The sequence below is a fragment of the Chenopodium quinoa genome, unplaced genomic scaffold (assembly GCF_001683475.1).
Source record: "Chenopodium quinoa cultivar QQ74 unplaced genomic scaffold, ASM168347v1, whole genome shotgun sequence".
In the NCBI taxonomy this organism is placed as follows: domain Eukaryota; kingdom Viridiplantae; phylum Streptophyta; class Magnoliopsida; order Caryophyllales; family Amaranthaceae; genus Chenopodium; species Chenopodium quinoa.
Genome location: NW_018742815.1, coordinates 502,832 through 527,929, shown reverse-complemented (window position 1 = coordinate 527,929; position 25,098 = coordinate 502,832). Strand labels below are relative to the sequence as shown.

General features: G+C 33.3%; 2 protein-coding genes across 2 annotated transcripts; one reads left to right on the top strand and one right to left on the bottom strand.

The window, feature by feature from the left end:
- The first annotated feature begins 332 nt into the window (after positions 1-332).
- On the top strand, positions 333-3,366 carry LOC110725576 (heptahelical transmembrane protein 1-like). The gene is made up of 4 exons (XM_021905037.1): positions 333-922; positions 1,100-1,189; positions 2,274-2,331; positions 2,416-3,366. The coding sequence occupies exons 1-4, from the start codon at positions 666-668 to the stop codon at positions 3,079-3,081; spliced, it is 1,071 nt and encodes a 356-aa protein (XP_021760729.1). The 5' UTR covers positions 333-665; the 3' UTR covers positions 3,082-3,366.
- A 4,807-nt stretch (positions 3,367-8,173) lies between these two features.
- Positions 8,174-17,102, bottom strand: LOC110725575 (probable sucrose-phosphate synthase). Its single transcript, XM_021905036.1, has 13 exons — positions 16,658-17,102; positions 16,374-16,463; positions 15,515-15,741; positions 13,562-13,625; positions 12,760-13,473; positions 11,753-11,866; positions 11,438-11,569; positions 11,158-11,334; positions 10,981-11,034; positions 10,828-10,890; positions 9,792-10,715; positions 9,583-9,710; positions 8,174-8,864 (listed from the first exon to the last, which is right to left on the bottom strand). Exons 1-13 carry the CDS (start codon positions 16,838-16,840, stop codon positions 8,585-8,587), a joined length of 3,150 nt encoding a protein of 1,049 aa, XP_021760728.1. The 5' UTR covers positions 16,841-17,102; the 3' UTR covers positions 8,174-8,584.
- Positions 17,103-25,098: the final 7,996 nt, after the last annotated feature.

The window sequence follows — 25,098 nt, the reverse complement described above, 5'->3', positions numbered from 1 at the left end:
ACTAAAACAACAAGAATCCTCCTCTTAAGGTGCTTCTAAGCATCTTCATAACCTTGCTTAAAAATGCTGACCAAATAAATGGCCAAAGTCCAAAGGCATACACACCATAGGCGTGTACACAAGCTTGGTCAATAAGTAGTCACAACTTATTATAGCAACCAAAAATTAAAATAAAAAAAAAAAAAGTTGCTCAAAATTAAAGACTATCTATCTAAAATCTAAATTATTAAGTAAGTTGGTTGTGTTCTTCTTAAGGGAGGTGACCCAAACATTTATTGCTAACCTAACCATATAATATAAATTTCATACACATTCTTTTCATAAATAAAAAGCCTGTAAATCACTGGAATAATATAAAACTACTACTACTACCTTCACAACTAAAAACCTCTATTAAATGCAATTTTGCTAGAAATGTTGTTTATTTTTTGATTTTTTATTTAAACACATTGTAGTTGCGTCATCTCTTACAAATACCCCAATATAAAACTGACACTTTCATTCATCTTACCCACATCTTCTCTCAACAAACTAACCAACTTAGGAGAGAGAAAATCTGAGATTTTTTTTGTTTTTTTTTAAAATTCCCATTTTTCCCATCTTCCTGATCAAACAAGAAAACAAAGAAAAATCACAAATTTTGTGTTTTTTTGGTGTGATTTTCGATGTGTTCTGCAAGAAACAGGGGAAAACAGGGGAAAACTATGGAAAATAATGGGAATAATTTCTGTGAAAACAACAAAAAATGCAACGAAAAATACGGTCAGAAGAGTAAAAATTGCAGGCTTTTGAATTTTCATGAGTTGCCTGAATATATGAAAGATAATGAGTTTATTCACAAGTATTATAGAGCTGAATGGCCTTTAAAACAAGCTTTTTTTAGCTTGTTTCAATGGCATAATGAGACCCTTAATGTTTGGACGTGAGTATCACTTTCTTTCTTACTCTCTATTTATATTTTATTTTTTTTCAGACGGTTTGTTACGACTGTTCATGTTAGCCGACCCCAAGTCATTTTGAGACTTCGATTTTGTTGTTGTTAGTTGTTGTTTATGGTTTAATTTGATTTTGATGGTTTTTCTTGGGTTTGATTTTGCAGGCATTTACTTGGATTTATTCTGTTTGTGGGATTGACTGTTGTAAATGCAGCCCATGTGTCACAAGCTGTTGATCTTTTTGGAATTTTTAGGTACTTTTTTGAATTTTATTTCAATTTTATTTTATTATTTTGTTTGTTTTTTATTTTATTTGTGTCCAAGGTTTGAAATCTGAAGTTATTAGTGGTTTCATTGACCAAATTAGCTGAATTCATCTCATGAGTTGTGCATCAGATTTCAAATTGTTTTTAGTTAATTTAAGAAACAGTGAAGTTCATAGAGTAGATTTAGTAATCCAAGTTCAAATTTGTTGGGAAAGTTTCAAAGTGAAACTATTGGATCACCTAGATGTAAAATTTTTTAAATTACAAATACATATAAAGCGATGATAAAACACTCTTAAGGATCATATGCTTTATTCCAATTTCAAAGTAATTATTTTTCATATTGGAATATTCACAACTAGATTGATTGAAGGATAATATCGGAATAAACACGTTCGAATCTACCACATACAAGGATCAACTAGGAGTTTCTTGAAACTAATGATTCATTCTTTTATTCGATGGTGGGACTCCCAAATATTTAAATCACTTTTAAAATTCCAAATCTAAGGTCATGCATCAAATTTGTATTATCTTAACATATATAACCACAATTAAGGATTACAACTAATGTAGTAACAAAAACTAAAAAAAATAATTCTTGTATATATGCTTCTTTTAGGCTAAAAATTGACTTATTAAGGTGGTTGTTAATTGTTAAACCATACTTAACAATTATTTAATTTACAATCTACTTAGTATCTTGTAGTTTTTGTGGTCTTTGAGTAGGTGAACCTACTTAAGGTTGTTCATCTTCATGTAATTAGAAACTCATTCAAGTTTTCGCGTGTTAATAATATTAATTATCCACCGTTTAGCAAGAAATTCATAGTTTTAGCAAAAAACTTTCTCATGTAACACAATAGAGTAACATAGTAGGTAATGAAGGTGAAGCAACAAATTAAACTACTCACATTTTTCTTGTAACAGAAAGCAACATTGCTGTCAATCCTAAAAACATACTTAACACTTCATCCACAATTATAGCAATGTACTATTAGCTTTTGCTTGCTAATTCGAAAAATCGTGTGATATCAGCTAAATTTTCCTGTCAATTTCTTGGATATTTCAGGACTTTTCCCTCAGGAGCAGATACAAATTCATCCCATGATTCGACTAAACTCTTTATGGTAAGCAAGTTTCTTGGTTCATCTTCGACTTACTAGTAAATCAGGAACTGGGTTTCTTAGCTTGTTTACGACTATTGTTTTCAGGGTGTTACAAACATGGTTAATTTGGAGAACATATCTCATCAAGGAGCTAATCACATAGTGACAGAAGCAGTAAGATGGCCATTTTATGTATACTTAGCTGGCTCAATGTTCTGCCTTCTTTCGAGTAGTGTATGCCATCTCTTCTGCTGTCACTCCCACGACATGAACCTATGGCTCCTACGAATGGACTACACCGGGATCACTGTCATGATCATCACTTCGTTCTTCCCTCCAATTTACTATATCTTTCAATGCCAACCCCTCTGGCAGATTACCTATCTTGCAGGGATATCAATCTTTGGTGCATTCACAATCGCGACCCTACTATCTCCTACACTGTCATCAGGAAAATGTCGTGCCTTTCGTGCAATTCTCTTTGTGTCCATGGGCTTATTTGGACTTATCCCTGCAGTACATGCTTGTGTCTTGAACTGGAATAACCCGAGAAGGAATCTGACTCTTGCATATGAGTCTGGTATGGCCTTGTCTTACCTTATTGGGACCGGATTCTATGTGAGCCGTGTCCCAGAGAGGTGGAGGCCTGGTTGGTTTGATCTTGCAGGTCACAGCCATCAGATTTTTCATGTGTTTGTGCTGTTGGGTGCACTCGCTCACTACGGTGCTGCCCTGCTTTTCATGGAGTACAGAGACGCGGTTGGATGTTGACAATCACCCCATGATTAACCTTGGGTTCACCTTCATTTATTCATCTTCATTATATTCTATAATTTATTGTAAGCTTGATTAAATATTTGAAAGTTTCATAGGATTTGTAGATAAACAAAAATTATTATTATTCATTTATTAAGCTGTTCAAGGCTCTGATGAGTAGTTCAGCAACACAACATTTGCTTATATATTTGTTGTAATCTTTTAACAACTAGGAAATCCAAGACAAGAAGCAATTGTACAATACTTTGTATCAGTTTTATGTATAAATTTGTTGCACAATCACACGAATTTTATCGAATTCAGTTAATTAGTTGTATTTAACTCGAGGCATGATTTAACTTACAAGTTACAATCCCTTTAGCATTGCCTTGCATCAACTGCAAGAACTCGAGGCATGATTCTACAGTTCCTTCAGCATTGCCTTGCATCAACTGCAAGAACTCGAGGCATGACTCTACAATCCCTTTAGCATTGCCTTAAACTCGAGGTATTACTCTACAATCCCTTTAGCATTGCCTTAAACTCGAGGCATTACTTTACAATCCCTTTAATTAGCATTGCCTTGCATCAACTGCAAGAACTCGAGGCATGACTCAACGACGAGCATGACTATGTTTAATCCTACAGCAACGATGCTTCCCTAGTTCTTCAATCAGAAAAACAGAAGTCAGATACTCCTCCCCAAACTCAGAAAACGCCTCGAGTGTAGCCATCTCCTTACACTCAATCATGAGGTTCAACTCTTCAGCCCACTCAGGAAACAACCCTGCAAACCCATCTTCCAATAGCGCCTTTGCTGTCTCCAAATTCTTCGGTGTCATAGCAAACTTCTCCATCTGAAAAAACCTGTTATAACTAGGCTTTAAACCCACCCACTTGATCTCAATCTTAGCTCCAAACATTGTAGCCTTTTTCTTCCATTCACCACCCAATTGTCTTTGCAATTTCGGAGGGAACTCAACTAATGGTTGTCTAAGGAACGCTAGGACCTTCAACGATCACGGATCACAATCAGTAAGAGCACATATAGGAACATCAACCAAATCGGCCTTAAGCTTCCTAAGGAAACAATAAGTAGCTAAATCGCGCTCCCCTTTCACAACCACACAACGTGTGTTACTCTTCTGATGAAAGTCAAAACGTGTCAACAAATTTTCCAACCCTCCTTCACCTCCAAGCCCAAAGACTATTACACACACTTTCTAAGGTACAATCTTTGTAAGGCCCAAATTTAATTGTACCCCAAGAAACATTCATATTATTTATAGGTATTTTTGTAAGGGACTTAATTTGATCACGTAGGTTACCTATGGTGCAACCCCAATTAAGTTCTATAAGAAATTCTCTATCCGCCTCCACGAGTACGCGGAGGCGGAGTGTAAGGTAGATGGTGGGGTTGCGGTCAGAAAGACCGCATTCGGAAAGAGAGACCGTGTCAAGGGGTTCGAGAGGGAGGAGAGGGCCATAAGGAGAGGTGAAGTGGTAGGGTGATGAGGAGGTTGAGGGGAGGAGGAGGAGTAGTTGATTTATAGGGATGTTATATTTTTCTTGGACAAGTGTCTTGAGATCATTGATCGTGGCACGGGGTTCGAGGTTGGCAGCGAATTCGGGTTTTCCGGCGGTGGTGGTTAAGGGTACTACGGTGATCTTCATATTATGTGGTGGAGAGGGGTTTTTGGTGTTTGAATGTTTCATAGGGAATGCAAGCAGATTGATGGTAAGGTAGTTAAGTCTTCGTTGACTTTTAATTTGGATCAAGTAAAACTTGGAGATCAAGGCTTAATAATTGGGATTGGGGAACCTATCACAAATTTAGGATATGTTTCTATTTGACTTACTCGTATTTTGCTTGAATTTATTTAAAACCATCTAAAATACTACATCGGCTTCTAATATTTTACTCTTATAAATACTCCCCCTATTGATAGTCCCTTATAAGGCCCTGATTGATCACCTTAATTTTGCTGAACTAAACTTACTTTTACTGAACTCAACTTAATTTTATTGAACTGAACTTAATTTTACTGAACTTAAATTATTTTTACTGAACTGAAATTATTTTTACTGATTTTTTATTATAATTCTTCTTTAAGAAAATTAAATTTTACTGAACTGAACTTATTTTTACTAAACTGAAATTATTTTTACTGAACTGAAATTAATTTTACTGAACTGAACTTATTTTTACTGAACTGAAATTATTTTTACTTAATATTATTTTTTAAGGTTATTTTAGATTTTAACACCTCACAAAAACACGAAAATTGATTTTAACACACCCATAAAAATATTGATTTTAACACCAGATAAATTTCCAAAAAATTGGCATTACCACCACTTAACAGTTTCCATCCAAAAATTCCGTTAAGTGTGGCCCACATTAACACGTGTCAGCATTTTATTTGTTCAAAAAAAAAGAGAAATTAAAAAAAAAAAAGAAAAAAAAATAAAAACCTAAAACTATCCAGCCACCACCACCACAGCACCACCCCCGCGCCACCGCCGGCTTCCCCCCAACTCACCACATCCCTCCATGAAACCACCACCCCAACCCACCTGAACACTCCCCCTCCCTTTCCCGCAACCGTAACGCCCCAAAAACCACCAAACCCAAAACCCTCGTCCCCCCTAAACGGCCACGAATCCGGCCTTAAAAGGCCGAATCGGCCGGTTAAGGCCACTAATCCCTAAAACCGGCCAATTTCGTGGAGAGATGTGGTGAGTTGGGGGGGAAGCCGGCGGTGGCGCGGGGTTGGTGCTGTGGTGGTAGCTGGGTAGTTTTAGGTTTTTATTCTTTTTCTTTTTTTTAAAAAAATTTTTTTAATTTTTTTTCTTTTTTTTTTAAATTTTTTTGGCCAATAATAACACGACACGTGGTTTATGAACCCACTTAACGGATTCCTAAACAGAATCAGTTAAATGGTGGTAATATCAAATTTTTAGAAATTTATCTGGTGTTAAAATCCTTTTTTTTATGGGGGTGTTAAAATCAATTTTTGCGTTTTTGTGAGGTGTTAAAATCTAAAATTTCCCTTTTTTTAAGGTGAATCAAACATGGTCTAAATATTTTTCACGGGAATTAATAAACACAAATAAGAATAGTAATACATTGAAAAGGTAAATTGACACTAGGTATGCAAAAAAGTAGAGAGATAAAGTAATAAAAGTACATGAGAAAACAAAATAAATTTGCAAATTGGAGGAAATTTTCGTAAAAAATTAATATTAGTTGGAAAAAGCAAATGAGATGAGCAAAATTTGTTCATGAGGAACTATCATTTAGGAACGGAGGGAGTAATACCTTTCAAGAGTAATGCGAAGCGGAGGTATAACAACCAAAATATATACAACTAAAATAATGTCTTAATTAAAGATTACAAAGAATAAAAGATAGCAACCAAAATATATACATTAGCTAAAATAGAAAAATATGTATATATATGAGATACGGAATAATATCATATGAGCGTATATGTATGAAAGATATACATTAACTAAAATAGGAGAGTATATGTATGAGTTAATATTATAGGAGAGTATATGTATGAGATATATACATTAGTTAAAATAGGAGAGTATATGTATGAGATAATATCATATCAAGTATGAGATAGTAGATAATATTTCTAATATTTCATACAGAGCAAGCATCAGTGTCATTGAGTATAAAACCGAAAATAAAATACATACAAAATCCGTTGTTAAATGCACCCGCTATCTTTCCTGTCGAGTCTTGAGGCAAGAAAAAACTTTTGCTTTTCCCATTTCTTCACTCCGAAATATATTTCGACAAAATCAATACTTATATCCAATCAAAACCAGACAATAGGATTCGGTTGTAAAAAATAATTGTGAATACACCTAATTTCATATATCACGTAATTTGTTAATATTATTAATAATTTTAATATAATTTGTTTCATATTGATTGATCTCATTAATTTAAATTTGATAAAACCTTAAGACAATATATTTCATTTTTAAATTAATCAACAAATGTCTATCTCAAATTGTTCATTAGAATCATACAAAAAACAAAACACAACTGTTCTCGATCAATCTCTTATGTTGGTAATTAGGTTTCGATACTTGTTGTAACATTAATGTTAGAATATGATAAATATTCTAGATATTATTCTGTATAGAAGGATATATTTTATGAATATTCTGTAATTATCTTTTGAGATTTCCTAACGTAATTAGGACTCACCGTTGTAACCCTATACATATAATTAATGGAATACACTCCAACTCAAGGAGTTCATAGTATCTTACAATTAATATAAATACAAACCGTACCTTGTTTGAATTGTATGAATATCATGATTAACATTTATAATCTTTAAAAATAACCTAAACAATATAAAACTCTATCAAATGTCAACTTTTATACTACTACACACTCTATTAAATTATCATAAATCTATGTTAAAATAATAATATTACTAAAATTATCATCCTAAATAATATCATAAGATCGGAAAAATTTATTAGTATTATATGACTAATATATATAAAGCTAAATTTTTAGCCGGCCATGAAACAGTGATAGTTGTTGCTCCTACTTTTCGTCAAGTTTCGTGGAACGACAAGTGTCGTGCCACGTAGATAACACTATTAGTATGACGTGTAGGAATTATTTAAATATATTTTAAAATCAAAAGTAAAAAAAAATAATTACGACGGATAAAAAAGAAATGCAACAGATTTTGTAGGTGATGAATCTCTCATAAAATTGACAGTAAGTTACTACTCGCCCAAAAACTAAGTCGCGTGTTATTACACACCATCTCACAAGCACAAGCCAAACTGGCACATGAGAAACTCACATAATATGATTTAACATTAACTTCAACCAAGATTTAAGATATGTATCCAAGTGAAAATATATTCAAATAAGATCTTATAAGATACGTCCCGTGAAGTAGTTTTATTTTAGCAACTAAAAACTGAGGTAGTAATTCTGATTATGCTCTTGCATTATTTCCACCTTACTTAACCATTTTACGTAGTATTAAATGAAACGCTTAAGAGATACATCGAGCATACTGTTTTCATCAACTTGACACTTATTCCAAACAGGAGATAATGAATGCTTCAATATTATACCAGACTAAGCACTGGAGCTCACTTGAAAACTGAAACCAGTCAACCACCACGTCGAACAGATTAAGTTTAATATTACAGGAATGAATGAAATGAGCACAAATCTAAAGACAATTCACTATGCTGTACATTTTCGGAAAAATAAGACATGAAACAGGGAACGAATCCAGGGAAGGGATAGAATAAGTGCAGCTAGTGCTTATTTTCCATACTAGCATTTGCACCTTTATTGTTACACTTGGACCGATGCTACTAGTTGACAGTGGTAGTATAATTATATGATTATTAAGCGACTAATCGCTACTGAACCAACTGTAAATACTGTGATTCTGAATTATATCAAAAGCAGTACATGATGTTTCTGAAACATGAACCATACATCAGATTCTGATCAGGCTTTAGAATTTCCGAGTTTTGTCACAATGGACTGGATTTCAGAGCTGCTGCACCCTTCCCCCACCTCTCCAATATTGGGGCTGTCAAGCGACACAACATGTGTAAGAGGGTAGTTTCTGTTGGCGTGGAGAGATTTAAATGCTTTATTGCTGACTCCCTTCATGATTACGCTCTTATGGACTCCACCAAGCAAGCCTTCATAATCGGTGTCTCCACATTCTCCAACAAAGACCACCATCTTTGACAGATCAACGCCCCAACGAACATATAGATACCTGAATATTAATTATGTTTCTTAGGTTAGACGGATTTTAAAACACCAACCTACCAGGTCTCTAGACATGTTCATATTTTTCATCTCTTTTTTGGGGGATGAGGTTAGGGAAACAAGAGAGGGAACCCCAAATAATAACCTTCTGAGAGTTCTGACATTAGAAAAGCAAGAAATAAAAGAGGATTTTTGGCTAAACTAATTGATGACAGTACAAAAAATGTACTCCCTCAGACTACAGGCTTATTTCTTCCACTAATTTAGGGGTAAAAGGGTTAACAACATCAAATAAGATAGATTCAGATGCACTAAATTTAGATTAAGTTCAGCTAAATGAGTTCACAGAAATTAAAATCTACCCAAATTCAATTTCCAACTAAAATAAGGTTTAATAAGTTCATATAAAATAAAAGTAAAAATAAAAATAAAACCTAGGTGAATCGAATGTACCCTAAACAATGAGACTATGAAATCAAATGATGTACAGTATCTGTTAAATTAGCTCTGGGACAGGATCTATCTAAGGTTTCAAGAAAAAGTGAGATTCTCAGCAAAAAAAAAATGTATTATCATGATTATCATCAAATAGTAAAGCTTTGTTCCTTCGACAAGGGATGCAGAAGAGGTTAATAGATGTAGACGAGATTTTAAATTTAAGTTATATAAAACCCCTGAGATACATTACCAAAAAATGCAATTCCATATTACAGGGGTAGTTTTACCTGAGGGCTTGAGAACGAGATGCCAGTACGGGAATCACATTCATTTTAGTCCCGTTTTGACAATAGATCACATGGCAGCGAAGACCCTGAATTCTCATCGACTTGCGGAGCTCCTTGCTAGGGGGAACCTGCAATGAGGAGAGCAATAAGTGATAATTGACATCAACTATTGTGTTCACCAATTCAAAGTTTCACCTTGTAAAACATACCTTATCTTGGTTCTTTATCTTGAAAGCAAAGCAATAATCCGTAGAAACTTCATTATCTTCAGTGACAACTTGTTCTTCGTTATCATCTTTCTTTACAGCAATTGAAGCTGCCCAGCGAAGCAAAGTCCTCCGGAGGCCTTCTCCACCCCACCTGTATTCAATGTGTGAATGGTAATCCGAATCTGCTACAATTGGACTCTCCTCGGGGGTCAGAGATGAATAGTACAAATCACTGCCACTGTTGCATATGTATGCATCAAAGTCATTAAGATTGAAGCCCTTTGATAGCAGATATGACTGAATCTCTGGCATAGAATAGGAAGTTGACAATATAAACCCAATGGAACCTTCAGTCTTCTCCTTACCGGCAGCATCAAATATCCTTCGAATAATATCAGAAAGTCCATCTTCATAATCTCCATCTACAGCAATAACATAAATATGTTTTCTTCTTCTAAATGCTGGATATTTACTAGAAGCCAGATCTCCTTTATCCGAGAACCTAGCCTTACGAGCATCTTTGGGATCACCCTTTGACCATGACATAACAGCATTCTCAAGATTGTTTTTGCCATCATTTCCGAGACTCTCAACATCTTCACCCTTATCTCCATCTAATGATATTGAGAATTTCAAATTTAGGGATATATCTTTTATGTCTCTTAACGAATCACTTGGAGATTCAGTCTCCTCATTTTCAATCCCTTCATCACTAGGTTTTTGCCACTGAGGCTGTCTTTGTCTGCAACTTGCTATTCGAGATAAGTATGTCTTGCAATGCTCAGGCCACGAGTACAAATGGATATTTTTCAGTCCATTCTGCCGACATTTTGCCCATAATTGCTTATCTGCAACAAGCTTCAGCAAAGCAGTAGCAAGAGACTGCTGCTCATGAGGATCCACAAGCAAGCCATTGTCGAGAACCTGTTAACAGTATTATGTTAAAATGACAAATCAGACTACACAATTACACAGCCTTGATGTAGAAAAAGCAACAGATTTCAGAAAAGTGAACTGGCTTCATTAGCTAAGTTACCCTCTGGATATCAACAGGGCCTCCATTTTTTGTAGCGACCATTGGTAAACCATGAGCTGCTGCCTGCAAGAAGTAATAAATGCTGACCAAAATCTTAAGAGAAAAATATGCGCAAAAAAAGTTATAAGTAGATTTGCCAAGTTAGATAAGTACCTCTATTAAAGTTAGCCCGAATGGCTCAATAAAAGCTGGGTTAATAAAGACTCCCTGCACCGATACAGAAACCATTTAAAAATAGATCGGATTGCTACTTTTGGACAGAGGATAAAACATTACCGGACAAAATAAGGGATTATACAAAACTACAAAAACTTAATTATGCGTAAGTACCTTCGTCTTTGCTGCCAAACGATAAATTTCAGGAACATCAGCTTGGTTGTGATGTTTGGGATATGCTACTTGACCATAAAGGTCATATTTATCAATTAGCTTAAGCACTGACATGAGAACTGAAGAGCTGGTGCTAGACATCTCGTCAATACCATCCCGATTACCCATAATAAGAGTCTGCAAATTTCAAAGGCAAAAAAATCAATACAGTAAAAATAGTGGAGGTGGCATAATTAAGAAGTTCAACTATTAAAACATAATATCATGGACGTAAACGTACAAGGTTAGCTAGCTCCCTTAATGGACGACATTCTCCAAATGCTTTGACCAAAGTCGTAATGTTCTTCTTTGGGTCAGGCCTAGCAAGGGCAAGGATCATTGGTTTTCTTGGGTTAGTAAAGAAGCGCATTATCTGCAAAACAAATATATACAATAAATTAAACTCAGAAACAAGAAGGTGTAGTATAAGGGTGTAAACTGGTGATGTGGTGCATAATGTTAGAGAACCAGCATCCAACCATGAACAAATAGTCGGAAAAAAAAACGAAAGTTAGTGCTGAAAAAGGGTAAATGAGAGCATGTATAAGACTAAGACCTCAGTCCAGATAGGCGGAGGTGATGTGGGATGTTCTTCAATTTCTTCTGCTTCACCATCCAAATCAACCTCATGTGGAACAATATGATGGAATTCCATTCCAGGAGGAATAACCTGCAGAACATGACAAACTTTCAAAAGCAGATAAAAAAAGTGAAGTACATAAACATGCAACCTAGCAGTTTGGGTGACCTCAGATGGAGCAAAATATTAACATGTTTTTTAAAATCCATCAGTCAAAAAGCTTATATTCATTAAAAACAGCTTTTCAATGATGTCCTTTGAGACAGACCAAATCAATCAGCAAAGATCTTTTAGCCAATGCATGTCTCATCAAGTGTCCCAAAACATTTTCACCTTGCCAAATTACGAAAAATAAAGGTTATTTATTCCGTACAAGATGAGTTTAAGTGGCAACATCTGGAGGAAAGGCCACGAGATGCTGGGATGAGATACAAAGCACATGAAAATTATGCCCTTATGAGTACTAGTATATACTGAGTAGCATACCAGAAAGCTTAACAGGTAAAAGTGTAATGTAACTGCCGCTAGATACTAGAAGTGTAATGTAACTGCTGCTAGATACTAGAAGTGTGAACTGCAGCATCAGGCACTAAAGACACAAGTAATGTGGAATGGTTGAGTTCCAGACTTTATTAAAGACACAATGAGTAACACAATATGTGATCACAGCTACAAATTGTCTGAAAGCTATACTATGCATGGAATCACATGCACCATAATTCATTCACCGGCCACATGGGTCAGCCAAAATCCTTTTTTTTTTTTTTAAAAAAAAAAAAAAGGACAGAACTAGCTAGGAAAGGTTTTTGGAGCTTTGATTCAAAGAATGATCAACAAGACCAAAAAGATTTCAGATTACAGTTGTCATTATCTTATCATCAAAGTGGTTATTCAAGCATCCAAAAATTCAATATAAAAAACCAGCAACCAACTGGCCATAAACTTTAAATCTATATACCAGTATCAGTTTCAGTGAAACTTACAACCATACGGGGCATGAACCTTCCATAACAGCTTACACCACGCTTCATCCTTGCTCGGAGTTTACGTTCTAGCACAGGATCAAACCCATCATAGAGCCGCCACTGCTCTTCTATTTCTTGTCTTGTACTAGTTATGACTATCTCAGAGGCATCAAGTGATAGCTCTTCGGCTTCTATCCTACGCATCATTTTGTATGTATTATTTATGTCCTCTTTAGACATTCGACCTTGTTTGAGGAGCTGCTCTAACTTGTCTCGGCCAAGAGAATGCCCAGTTAAAAGCATGGGAACATTTAGAGCACCAGAGAGCAGAGCAGCAGAATCACCAGCATCAGCATAATGTCCATGAATGGCAACTGGCCAAACTGTTTCCCCACCACCAATTTGTTCACCTAGAACTTTGGACATCTGAACTATGTGGTTTAAAGCACCATCAACAAATTCTGGAATGTAAGGCCAAAGCTCTTCTTTTGGAATATATTTATCTCTAGGTCCAAAAGGTATACGAACAATGTAAGCACCACTGCTCTCTCCCATCTCATCATCATCATTATCATCATCAAAACCATTGGAATCTGTTCGATTCAGCATCTCAGTAGGCTCTCCGTAACTCCAATCCACATCAGGAGATGAAACCTGCCTAGTTAGCAAATCAACTCGATAAACTCCTGGCATCGAACCAAGAGCCCTTGCAAGCTCAACCACATATTTCACCTGTAATCCAAAGGCAGAAATATTCATACTTATAAGTCTGTCATAATGAGATAAAGCTATGAATCACACAAACTTAGATTAATGTTACCTGACCACCAGTATCAGAATCACGACCAAGTTCCATATTTTCACCTCGTATCAAACCATGAAGACTGCATATAATCAAGTGGGGGAAAAAAATTAAGCCGCACTATATAGGGGAGGGGAGGGGGGGACTTTGCAAATTTATCACAGTTAATGAGCCGCAAGAAATATATAGCATGGATCAAAAAATTAATAAAGCACCCCTAAAATATTTGATAAAGATATAAAATTTCAACATGGTATCAGAGCTTAGGCCTTAGGTTCGTATGATTCTGGTGACAGATCCTCAATTATTCTTAAACTTACGGTATTTGCCATTGTATTTTAATAAACATGTAAATCACAGCAAAATTCTTGCTATAACTTGAACCTCTGATAATTCACAATATAACATATTCTATTTTTTAATAATTGGTTTGATACTCCAATTTATCCACCTACATCATAACCACAAATATATCGTCACCCTTTTGTGTCTGGTAGATTAAAATCATCAATCGACTAAGCCATTAAATCAATCTAGATTTTTCTATTATAACTCAATCTTCAAGACCAGAGAATGATAGCTCCACAAAATCTGGTTCTAGAGGTACAGTGACTTATAGTTCTTATGAAGTTTACATCATGCTAATCATTCAAATAACTGTTCAGCCAATGAAACATTGGAGTGGAAGAAACTAAATTTTTGGAAAAGATCAAGTGAGGTACTGAGGTTTCTCTTAAAGCCAAGAACAAGCTCAATTTTGTAGAAAAATACTTACAAGATATCTGCTCCTAAATCTATATTCAATAAGAACCTGTGATATAAGAAAAAATATTGCAAGAAGCATTTGGTATTTGCAAAAATCTAAAATAAATTGAAATGAGATATAATGATGACTAGGGAGCAAGAACTTATACGCGCAAAAGGATCTAATTATCATGGAGCAAGACCATCAGTCAGTGACTGATTACCTAACCAAGAGAAAACCCTTAGGAACCAATATATTTCTGTTGTAAACTTATTAATATATAGAAGAGAAGCTGCAAAAGCAATGGCATAATGGTTCAAAATCAGAGGCCCTCTAGCAATTTCTCATGGCTTGATAGATAATGATGGTGTTTTGAGGGTGAGATTGAAACAAGACAAAAAGAAAAGTCAAGAATTAATGAGCAACTCGATCTTACTTACAGAGTTACAGGCCTTGAATCGGTTCGAGTAGCATTATTAAATTCCACATCTCCACGCCTTATATCATGCTATTATTGTTCATCAAGGAATTCTACTTCAAGGTGCTACTAAGACCACATACTACAATCCAGATTCAAGAAAATCAAGCATGGATAAACATCAATCAGCTAAAATTCTAATTAGTAACCCATCATATTCAAGGCTTCCTCATAAGGGTAATACAGAAAAATGTCTTAAGCTGCTGCAAGGCTTATTTGGCTATCCAGGTTACTAGAAGAACTATAAGTCTGACTCTACACATCGTGTTCTTCTGCACTGTAATATCCATTCTACAGTTAATACAGCTAAAAAACCCAATGTATCATGAGCGTGCTACACATATGAAGATTGATTTCCATTTTACATAGAGAGTCTGCCTTCAATTGGCAGGTACTAAAAAAAGATGCATCAAAATACACTTTAGGAATTTATCATAGTAGTACCTAAAAAGGACTATCCATTCTTAGCTTGAGGAATGTGTAGGATTGAACTGAAATTGGCTGCAGAGAGCCCATATAACAACAGTACATTCACCAGCTAGGACAAGTTTTAGATTTTCTACTTGCCTCTCTCTCTCTCTCTCTCTCTCTCTCTCTTCTCTCTCTCATAAAATGTTACTTGTAAAGACTCTATATAAGAGAGAAAGAGCCATATGGAGTATCCCGAGCAGTAAAGCAAAACTCTCTATGCAGCCGTTTTCAACATTTACTTCACACTATTTAACTCTGATGCAACATGGAGTATTACCTTATCAAAACAAGGTAGAGCTTTTTCCCCTTTTGCTGACTGATCCAAGTCTCCATGGCATCAAGAGAATTTATTCTTGGCAACCTAGGACGGTTGCTTTCACCATGAGCTGAAACATCCTTCTCTCCCTCGGACAAGTCCTCCGACATTTCAGCAGTTGCTTCTCGACGACCTCTCTCAAGCTCCATGCGTCGTTTTGCCTTTCGCTGAGCCTCTTCATTCTCAAGCTGTACATCAAGCCAAAAACATGAAAAACACATGTATATACCAAGCATCACATGCCCTGATAGTACTCTATAATTCAATACAGAGTTGACTTAACAGCCAAGTGAAAGACCATATCAGTCAAAATAAGCAAAGTAATACATAGTACAATACTTCAAAAGCAAAAAGTCAAATTAACCAATTAAACACCATTTTATGCACACGAATAATTTGACTGACCAAAAACCTTTTATTATTGAAAAAGGCAGAAGTGTCAAAATCAGCAATTGACTAACCATATGATGTACGGAGTATTTATACACTACCCATTAACCAAAAAGCACACCTCTCCCCTATATAAACCAACCTTATACACCCCATCCTAGCCAACGCTTCAAGGTATCTTAGCTAGGTACACCCGATTGTATAATCGACACGCCAATTCCAACAACACTGAACAACCAACCAACCCAATAATCATACACCCAAATCATAATTATAAGTCTCATTTACTACAACGGAGTACTTTTTTTTTTTCCAAATTTCGCGGTCATTCTGAACAGCCTCTATCCATGAAACTCAAATAATCAGTAACACACAGAAATTAACCCAAATATCATCAAAATGGAAATCAAATTAATAAAATTGCAATTACCTGCTTCTTCTGACGAGCCAAATTCCAAATTCTCCAACACATATTCTCCAATCTAGTATTCCTCTCTTGAGGACTTCTCGTTGCTTGCGCCTGAAAACCCATCAAATCATGCAAAAATCAAACCTTTTTTCATCAAAAAAAATTTTTTACAACCCCACTTAATCAGATCAATCAAAACTCCAAAAGAAAATGATTAATTTACCAAAATTCACATAAAAAATCAAAAGATCAACACACTAAAATCAGCAATCTAACAAAATTCGATGAAAACAATGAAAAATTACCCGAGCCCATGAACGATGAAGATCAGTTTCATCAAAACCAGTGATAACTTCTTCAACAAAGTAACGAGTAGGACTAAATCTTCCTCTTTCTCTCAATAAAAGAGATGATTTTGCATCATCAAGACCAGGACCCACATCCAGAATTGCCTCTAAATAACTGTTAATCCAATCATTTCCCGCCATTTTTGTCAATCAGAAGAAACTACCCCAATTACTAGCAATTGTGATTTTTCTTCTTGTTAAAGTTGAGATTTTTCTGGGTTTCTTTTGTTTCTGAAAAAAGGGTATAAAAAGATGGGTGCTTTTTTCGAGAGTAGAGGTGCAGCAGAAGAAGAGGGTGATTTGATTTTGGGGAGTGTGTGTAATTGTATGTGTGCCACAGAGTTGTAGGAAATGTTGTGTTGAGGAGGGAGAGTGCCGATTAATTTGTTGTGTATAATTATGGTAATTTTGATTATTATTATTATGGTATATAAAAAAGACTTATTTTGTCCGAAATTATTAGTCACGGAGTCACATTGATATTGTAATTTAAAGTATTTATTATAGTAAATCTAGTGAAGTAATCATGAAATAAACGTAATAAAATAAATAATTCTTCCAGAAAAATAATTAGTGCTCTGCATAAACTATGCAAACTATGCATGGAGTACTTTTAGTATTTCAAAAAACTTTTTAATGTAATCAAAATTTGATACCTTACTCTTTTCTCTACTCTCAAAATGTCTGACCCTCTAGATCCAAAAAAAATGTGAGAATTAAGGTACGGTCAGGATTTTTCTTCTTACCTTAACAAAAATCAAAATTTGATTGCCTTTGATAATTAATGTACACATATAGTATAAGAAAGTATCTCAACATATAAGATCTTATATTAATTATTACTCCCTCCGTCCCTAAATTACATTCCTCTTTCTCTCAATTATGTGAGGAATAAATGCTAGAAAGAGGAATGTATTTTAGGGACGGAGGGAGTACACATTATAATGATATACTATAAAAATAAGCTATAAATATTATTGTCAAAATATTTAAAACATGATGCATAAGATTTTTGTGAAATGGAAAAGGTAGCTGATTGAATTATGAATTAAAGTATGAACATTACGGCCCTGTTTGATTCACCTTAATTTTGCTGAACTTAAATTATTTTTACTGAACTGAACTTATTTTTACTGAACTGAACTTAATTTTACTGAACTGAAATTATTTTTACTGAACTTAAATTATTTTTACTGATTTTCTATTATAATTCTTCTTTAAGAAAACTGAATTTTACTTAACTGAACTAAATTTTACTGAACTGAAATTAATTTTACTGAACTGAATTTATTTTTACTGAAATGAAATTATTTTTACTTAATATTATTTTTTTAAGGTGAAGAGAACAGGGCCTAAGAGTCTTACAAAACCATGTTGGGTAAAAACTAGTAATTTATTTTATGATTTTAATTTGAAATATGATTCTGGCAAAGTATGATTGCATGAAATTATATGCCAATTTTCACAAACCATAAAAGAGAAGGGACGTAAGAAACTAGACCAAGTTTGTTGGGTTCTTTTAGTGATTAAGCATTTGTCATTTAGTGACTTGTTAGCTGGTCTTAAAGTAATTGTGTATTAAAAATAAAATTGATACAAATTATGAATAAAATTAATATAAACTACTGTTTTTTGTGTTTTATGTGAATTCTAAAAAGAAAAAGAGGGAATCATTAATGATTTTTAGGTAACATGTCATGTGTTATGTTATGTTAATCATCCGGGTTTGTTAGGGACTTTGGTGTTGTATTTTCTTTGATTATTTTTTTCTTTGATTATTAAGTATGGGGTATAATTTTTTCAATTTTTGGTCTTAATAAATTGATATGATCAAATATTCTATATTATTGTTGTTGTTATTATTATTATACAAAGTAAGTATGACAAAATCTCCATAAACCACTTCTATCGAATTTAGATGATTCCGTCAAAAATAATTAAATTCACTAAAGAAGCTGGGATTCAATTAATTTCAAATCCTAGTCTAGATACAACTCAAAACTTTAATTAATATCTAGTGATAATTACTTCATACATTATACGTATACATCAACTCTTATTGGTTGAAGTATTATTAAGTTAGGAATGCATGATAATATCACGCGTCATTTAGTGTAATCAATGTTAGTTTTACTCTAATATTTTTCACTTTTTTCTCTTATCTAATACTCTCCACGACGCTTATTAACTTTTGCCTTTTTTTATTAATCAGTATATTTGTATTTAGTTTAGCTAGATTTCCCTAACAAAATAATGCAATACGGAGTGGTAAATAAAAATATATATATATGAATATTGGTCCACTAATATGTGAGGATGAGATTCTGGTACTTCGTATATGCAGTAGTTTTCACGCAATTTAAGGAAGATGAACAATCATTTTCCATACGTAAAAAATAAATAAATAAATAAACAATTTTCACCAATTTGATATTTTAATTTTGGACTATACTTGCCTCCTTTCGCCACGTACTATGTTTGGAATAATATAATAATTTGATTGAAATTAGCAGTCCGAGTTAAAAAGAAAATAGCTAAGGAATCATTCGAGGTATTATTCCATTTGGAATTTTGGACAATGATGCATAATTGACCTTAATTAATTCATTAATTGTATATATGGTGCTATAATTTGCCCCCCCACTTATTTTTGTTTTTAAGATTTGTTAGGCAAACTTCTAAAAATTGATTTAATAAAAATATACAACATGGACGTACACTAGATACTAAAACAAATTACTAAGGGTCTGTTCATATTTACTGAACTGAACTGATTGGAGTTGAACTGAATTGAAAAATTAAATGCATAAAACTGAACTGAACTGAACTGATTGGAGCTGAAATGAACTGAACTGAACTGAAAATAAGTAAATATGAACAGGCCCTAAGCATATTATTATTGACATTTTATACATTTCAATATAGTGTAAGACGTTTGTCTTGAATTGATTGCAAACTCTCAACTTCACATAATTATTTTGTAATTTTGTAATTTGTATACAACTATTATCGGACATGTTTTTATTTAAACAAAAAATTTATGTTGAAAATAATGCATGAACCCAAATGTGAGTTACAAATTTATTACTCCGTATCATATACATACTTTAATTAATTCGTGTCAAAAATCTTCTCCGCTCGTACTTTAATTATTGTAAATTCAACTATTATTACAAGTGACAGTGTATATTATTCCCTCCATTCCTAAATTACATTCTTATTTCTAATATTTATTGTTCACTTAATAGAGGAAAGTAGAAATGTAATTTAGGAACGGAGAGAGTAACATTTATTCATTGATTATTTGACAATTCATATGAAACCAATCATCATTAGTAAAAAAATGTACTACAGTATGCGATAGTGCCGACACTGTTAGGATTAGCCCACTAAAATACGTTATGTTGTTAATTATCCAGTATTATATATGCATATCGGCTTAATCTCCATAACAACCTTTATTACCATGGCCACGTGGAGAGCTGCTTTCGATCACGTAGGCACCTGTTGCCTACAAAGTCAACTTGCCACCTATGTCCATAGGTGGCACTAGCTTGGTTGTGATCCTATAAAGACCCAAGCATATATTTTATTGTTAAGGTATAATCTTTTTTATCTCTCTACTGGCCTGTTCACTTCAGATTAATTTTAGTTCAGTTCAGCTCCAATCAATTCAGTTCATTTCAGTTCAGCTCCAATCAGTTCATTTCTGTAAATGTGAACATGCCCTAACTAGCTCTAGCTCTAGCTCTATTTCTTTCTCTCTCCCTCTCTCTTTTAAACACTCTTTATCTTTTTTCTTATTCTTCTTATCAAATTGTTGACTTTAGTATCGGAGCAATCCCTGGGTTAGCTAATTTGCGCAGGTGTTTAATTGGACGGTAAACCTTTACGCATCCCAAGAGTCATAGTGCCGGACTGGAGCTCACGCGAAACAACTAGTATTAGGGCCTATTCTCATACGTTGAAATTCAGTTCAGTTCAGTTCAGCTCCTAATTTCCTTCTCTTATAAAATATTCAGTTCAATTCAGTTGAGTTCAGTCAATGAGAACAGGCCCTTAGTATATATATTTCAAGCATTTAGATGTTAGTTACATTTCAGATGATTTTGTACCATTATTATAACAAGACTATAAGTGTCTATTTTAATCACCTTATTCCCACTTATTTCAGGTGTAATAAGTTTAAGTTAGATTTGTTTGAAAAAAATAAGTTTTGATAAGAGTTATCCTAGTACAAATTACAACTAAAATACTTCCTCTATTTTTTTTAGTTGATATCTTTCTATTTTCACACTCATCAACGTATGTTTTTAACGTTTAATAACTTTAATTGTCAACATTGTAAAATTATAAAAAGTGGATATTAATAAAATATAATATAGACGATTCAAGCAAGTCCCACATGACTATATTTATAAATCACAAAAGCAAGTCAAAAGTGTAGTATGTGAATAGTGTAAAAGCCAAACGGTGTCAGCTAAAAAAATGGAAGAAGTAAGTTTTTATTCAAAAAGTTAAAATTAGGTGAATAGAAACACCCTTTAAGGGTTTATTCTCTTCGGCTTATTTTCAGTTTAGTTCAGCTCAATAACTTCAGTTCTTATCTCAATTTCCTTTTCTCATAAGATATTCAATTCAGTTCAGTTTCAATAAATTCAGTTCAGTCCATCTTAGCCAACCAGAACATTCCCCAAGAGTATACATCATGAAACCATTTATTATCGTAGATATTGGCATTGTTTGGCAAATAGATGTTGGCGGTTGGATGATTCACTTGACTTAGCTTGTTTGACCAGTTGGAATGTTTGGCGTTTTATAATGGCTTTTGAAATTGGTTGTTTAATTAAGCTAGTTGTTTATAAAAGTGTTTGGTAAATTAATTGTTGGTTGTTGGCTGTTTATTAGATAATTTGTGGGCCAACAAGTCAAAAGTCAACAAAAAAAAGCTACTCAAAGCAGCTTTTTCATTTTGGCTTAAAAGCCAGCTTTTTCGCTGTCTAAAAAGCCAATTATCGCTGACTAAAAAGCCAATTACCAAACACATTTTTTGGTTGTTTAACCACATAAAAAAGCCAAAAGCTAACCAAAAAGCCATTTAAAAGCCATTTACCAAACATGACCATTATTTCAAATAAAAAAGCTTGGGTTTTTCTATACAGTGTCCCTGAGGTGTTGACTTTTCCAAGCTATGCCCACCCATTTTCAAAATTCCACATTGTACCCCCAAGGTACCTTTAGTGTCTACGTTGTCCCCAGTCGTTAAGTAGCCGTTTGCCAATTCCGTTTGTTTTATATTTCCAAGCTTTAGACGTTGCATTTTGGTTATTTTTGGTGGGCACAACTTAGACACTAAAGGTACCTTAGGAATACAATGTGAAATTTTGAAAATGGGTGGGCACAACTTGGAAAAATCAACACCTCAGGGGCATTGTATAGAAAAACCCAAAAAGCTTTTATCAATTGCAAATTTTAGCTTGGGGTAAAGTATGAAATTGGAATTTGTGAGGTAAGGTACCTAGTTTAGTCCTTTTATTCAATTATTTTATATTTATAATCTACCTTAATTGGGTTTAAATAAAAGTATAATGTCGGAAGCATCACGAAAAAAAAGTATATGTGTCACACCCTCTCTGTCACTAAAAAGAACGTCAAATCGGTTAAGTATTGGTGGATACCTGTTATTTACATGATAAGTAAATAACAGCTGTAAAACAAAAGAGCGGTGATTTTTTTTTTCTAGTAGTACAAATATTGTACCACTGTTACCTATAATGGCTATGAATAGTATTACTAGAACAACTTATACTCTAGTAGTATAAATTATATGTATAATAGTACTTTAAAAATATCATTGTAAGTATAATAGTACATTAAAAATACCAATGTAGCAATAAAAATCATAAAAATTAAGTGAATTTATCAGATAGTCATCCTATATGCATCCCAAATAAATAACAGTTATGTGTCTAGTTGTACTCCGTCCGACCATCTACTTAGTAAGGTGATATAATTAACTACGTGCAAAAAAGCAAAGTGTCATAGACTCGTAGTAAAGTTCAAGGCCGAGACAAGAGGAAATGTTGATATCTTGTCATATAATCTAAACTAATAAAGTGTTGATCTCTTTAATTTGCACATATTTTTATATACTACGTATTATTTTTTTGGTGTTTATAAAGCGAGTCAAAGGGCGGGTCGGGTGAGAATCGATCCCAAAATATCCTAAAATCAAGAGAAAATCTCTAATCACCTGAGATATTTCTCACTCTCCCACATATTTTTATATTTTTAATTTGTCAATTTTTACCGCAAGTTAATACTACTTTGTAAATTACTACCGCAAATTTAAAAAGTTGTGAATTACTACCGCAAAAAAATTTAAATGTTACGATTACTACCAAACCCCCATTAAATACGGGTTAAAGGGATATAATGATGTCATAGTTGGGTTTAATGGGGGTTTGGTAGTAATCGCAACATTTTAAAATTTTTTGCGGTAGTAATTCACAACTTTTTTAATTTGCGGTAGTAATTGACAAATTATCCTAATACATACTTCATTAGTTTGTATGTGAGTATTCTAGATGTTAGTACTACGAGTATTATTTTTATGTATGTTACTCCATATTTGCTAAATCTGTCAAGTTTTTTCCAACCTTTTCTACCTCGCTCGTGCTAATATTAGAAGACTAGGTGCAAAGAATTAATTAAAGGAATGACGACTTTGCTGGATGGCCTGACTTAAGTGTGGTTGACTCTTAATTAACGTATTTATTCACGTTATTATTAATAATAATAATTGTTACAAAAAGTCAACCTATTTTTTATATTTTATTGCCTTATACGTTCCAAGAAATTCCTCAACTCATGAATAGTAGATGCATCAATATCCTGATAAAGTGATAAATACATGGAATTTGCACCATAATTTTTTTTAAAAAAAGTAGTAATCGGCAGTACCATGAATTAGGTTCGTTTTTGTTTACATTTTGTTGTGTTTGACTTTCTTAATCAAATCAAATTTAGATAAGTTCATAATTGGTAAAATAAGTTTATTTCAAACAAAATACTTCATACAAGTTATATGTGTGTTTCTAAAAAGTTATTAACTTGAATAAGTTCAAACAAAATTGTTTCTAATGATCAGATAGATCAAATATATATTCCTTCCATTTCAATCTAATACAAGTAGTCTCATTTTAACTTTACATGGTCTTTAAAATATTTTTTTTTTTGACAATTAATACCTTATTAAACATAAGAGTGAGGAATAACTTAATTGGTTAGAGTTCGTCTTCTGATTTCAGGTAATTCTGAAATTGATTCTCATCAAGCCATTGTAACTCTTAAACATAAATAAATAAATAAATAAAATAATTAAACATTTAAATGGTTAATTTAAAATGTGCAGGTGTGTACGATATTAAACGGTTTGTTTACTTCCCGCCACCACGTGCAATTTGAGATTTGTTCCAATGTAGTCGAGTACACTGTATTATCATAGACATCTCCGTTAATTTTTCATTATACCGTGCAAGTTTCCAACTATTGGGCCCAACCTACTTTGATTTTTTCGAAGGAGGTCAACTTTTGAGAAACAAATAGAGTCGTGTAATTTTATCATCATTATCTTCAATTTTTCTTACTATTGGACGTGAAGTTGTATAAGATGTAAGACTATTTATCAAATTAATTCGATTATACGAATATAATTCCTCCGTTCTATTAATATTACAACAAGGAGGAAATTACGCATTACAAATCATATTTTATATGCTAAATATCTATAATTGTGTAAGAGTTAAATTATAAAAAGTTGATATTGTAAAAGTATTTTATGAGACGAATCCAATAAGATCCCACATGATTATATTTTAACGTATAAATCTATATTATATGGTCAAATAAGAGTGATGAATAGTGCAAAAAGCCCATTGTTGTAATATTAATATAACGGAGGAAGTATTAAATTATCATGATAACAAGTACAAGTGAGTCAAATATTTGCAATAAATGCATTTTTGTTACTCTCCGTTCTAAAAAGAACAACCCTTTTGGGTTGATTTTACGGGTATTAAGAAAGTTAAATAAAAGAAGTAAAAGTATATTGGAAATATAAATTTACATGAGTTTGTAAAAAAAAAAAGAGAAATTATTATAAGTACATGATAAAAACAAAATTTTATATGAAAAAGTTAATTTTGCACAAATATTGTTATAAATTGGTGGATGTTTTAATGCAAATGAGTCGATCATTTTAGGACTAAAATTAGGCCAAAAAGTCTAACTTTTGGGGATAAAGGGAGTATGATTTTTCGCTTAAGATTTTTTGTGTTAATAATTATTACACATATCTCATAGAATCAAATCGTCTTTGTAATTTTGTACTCCAATAA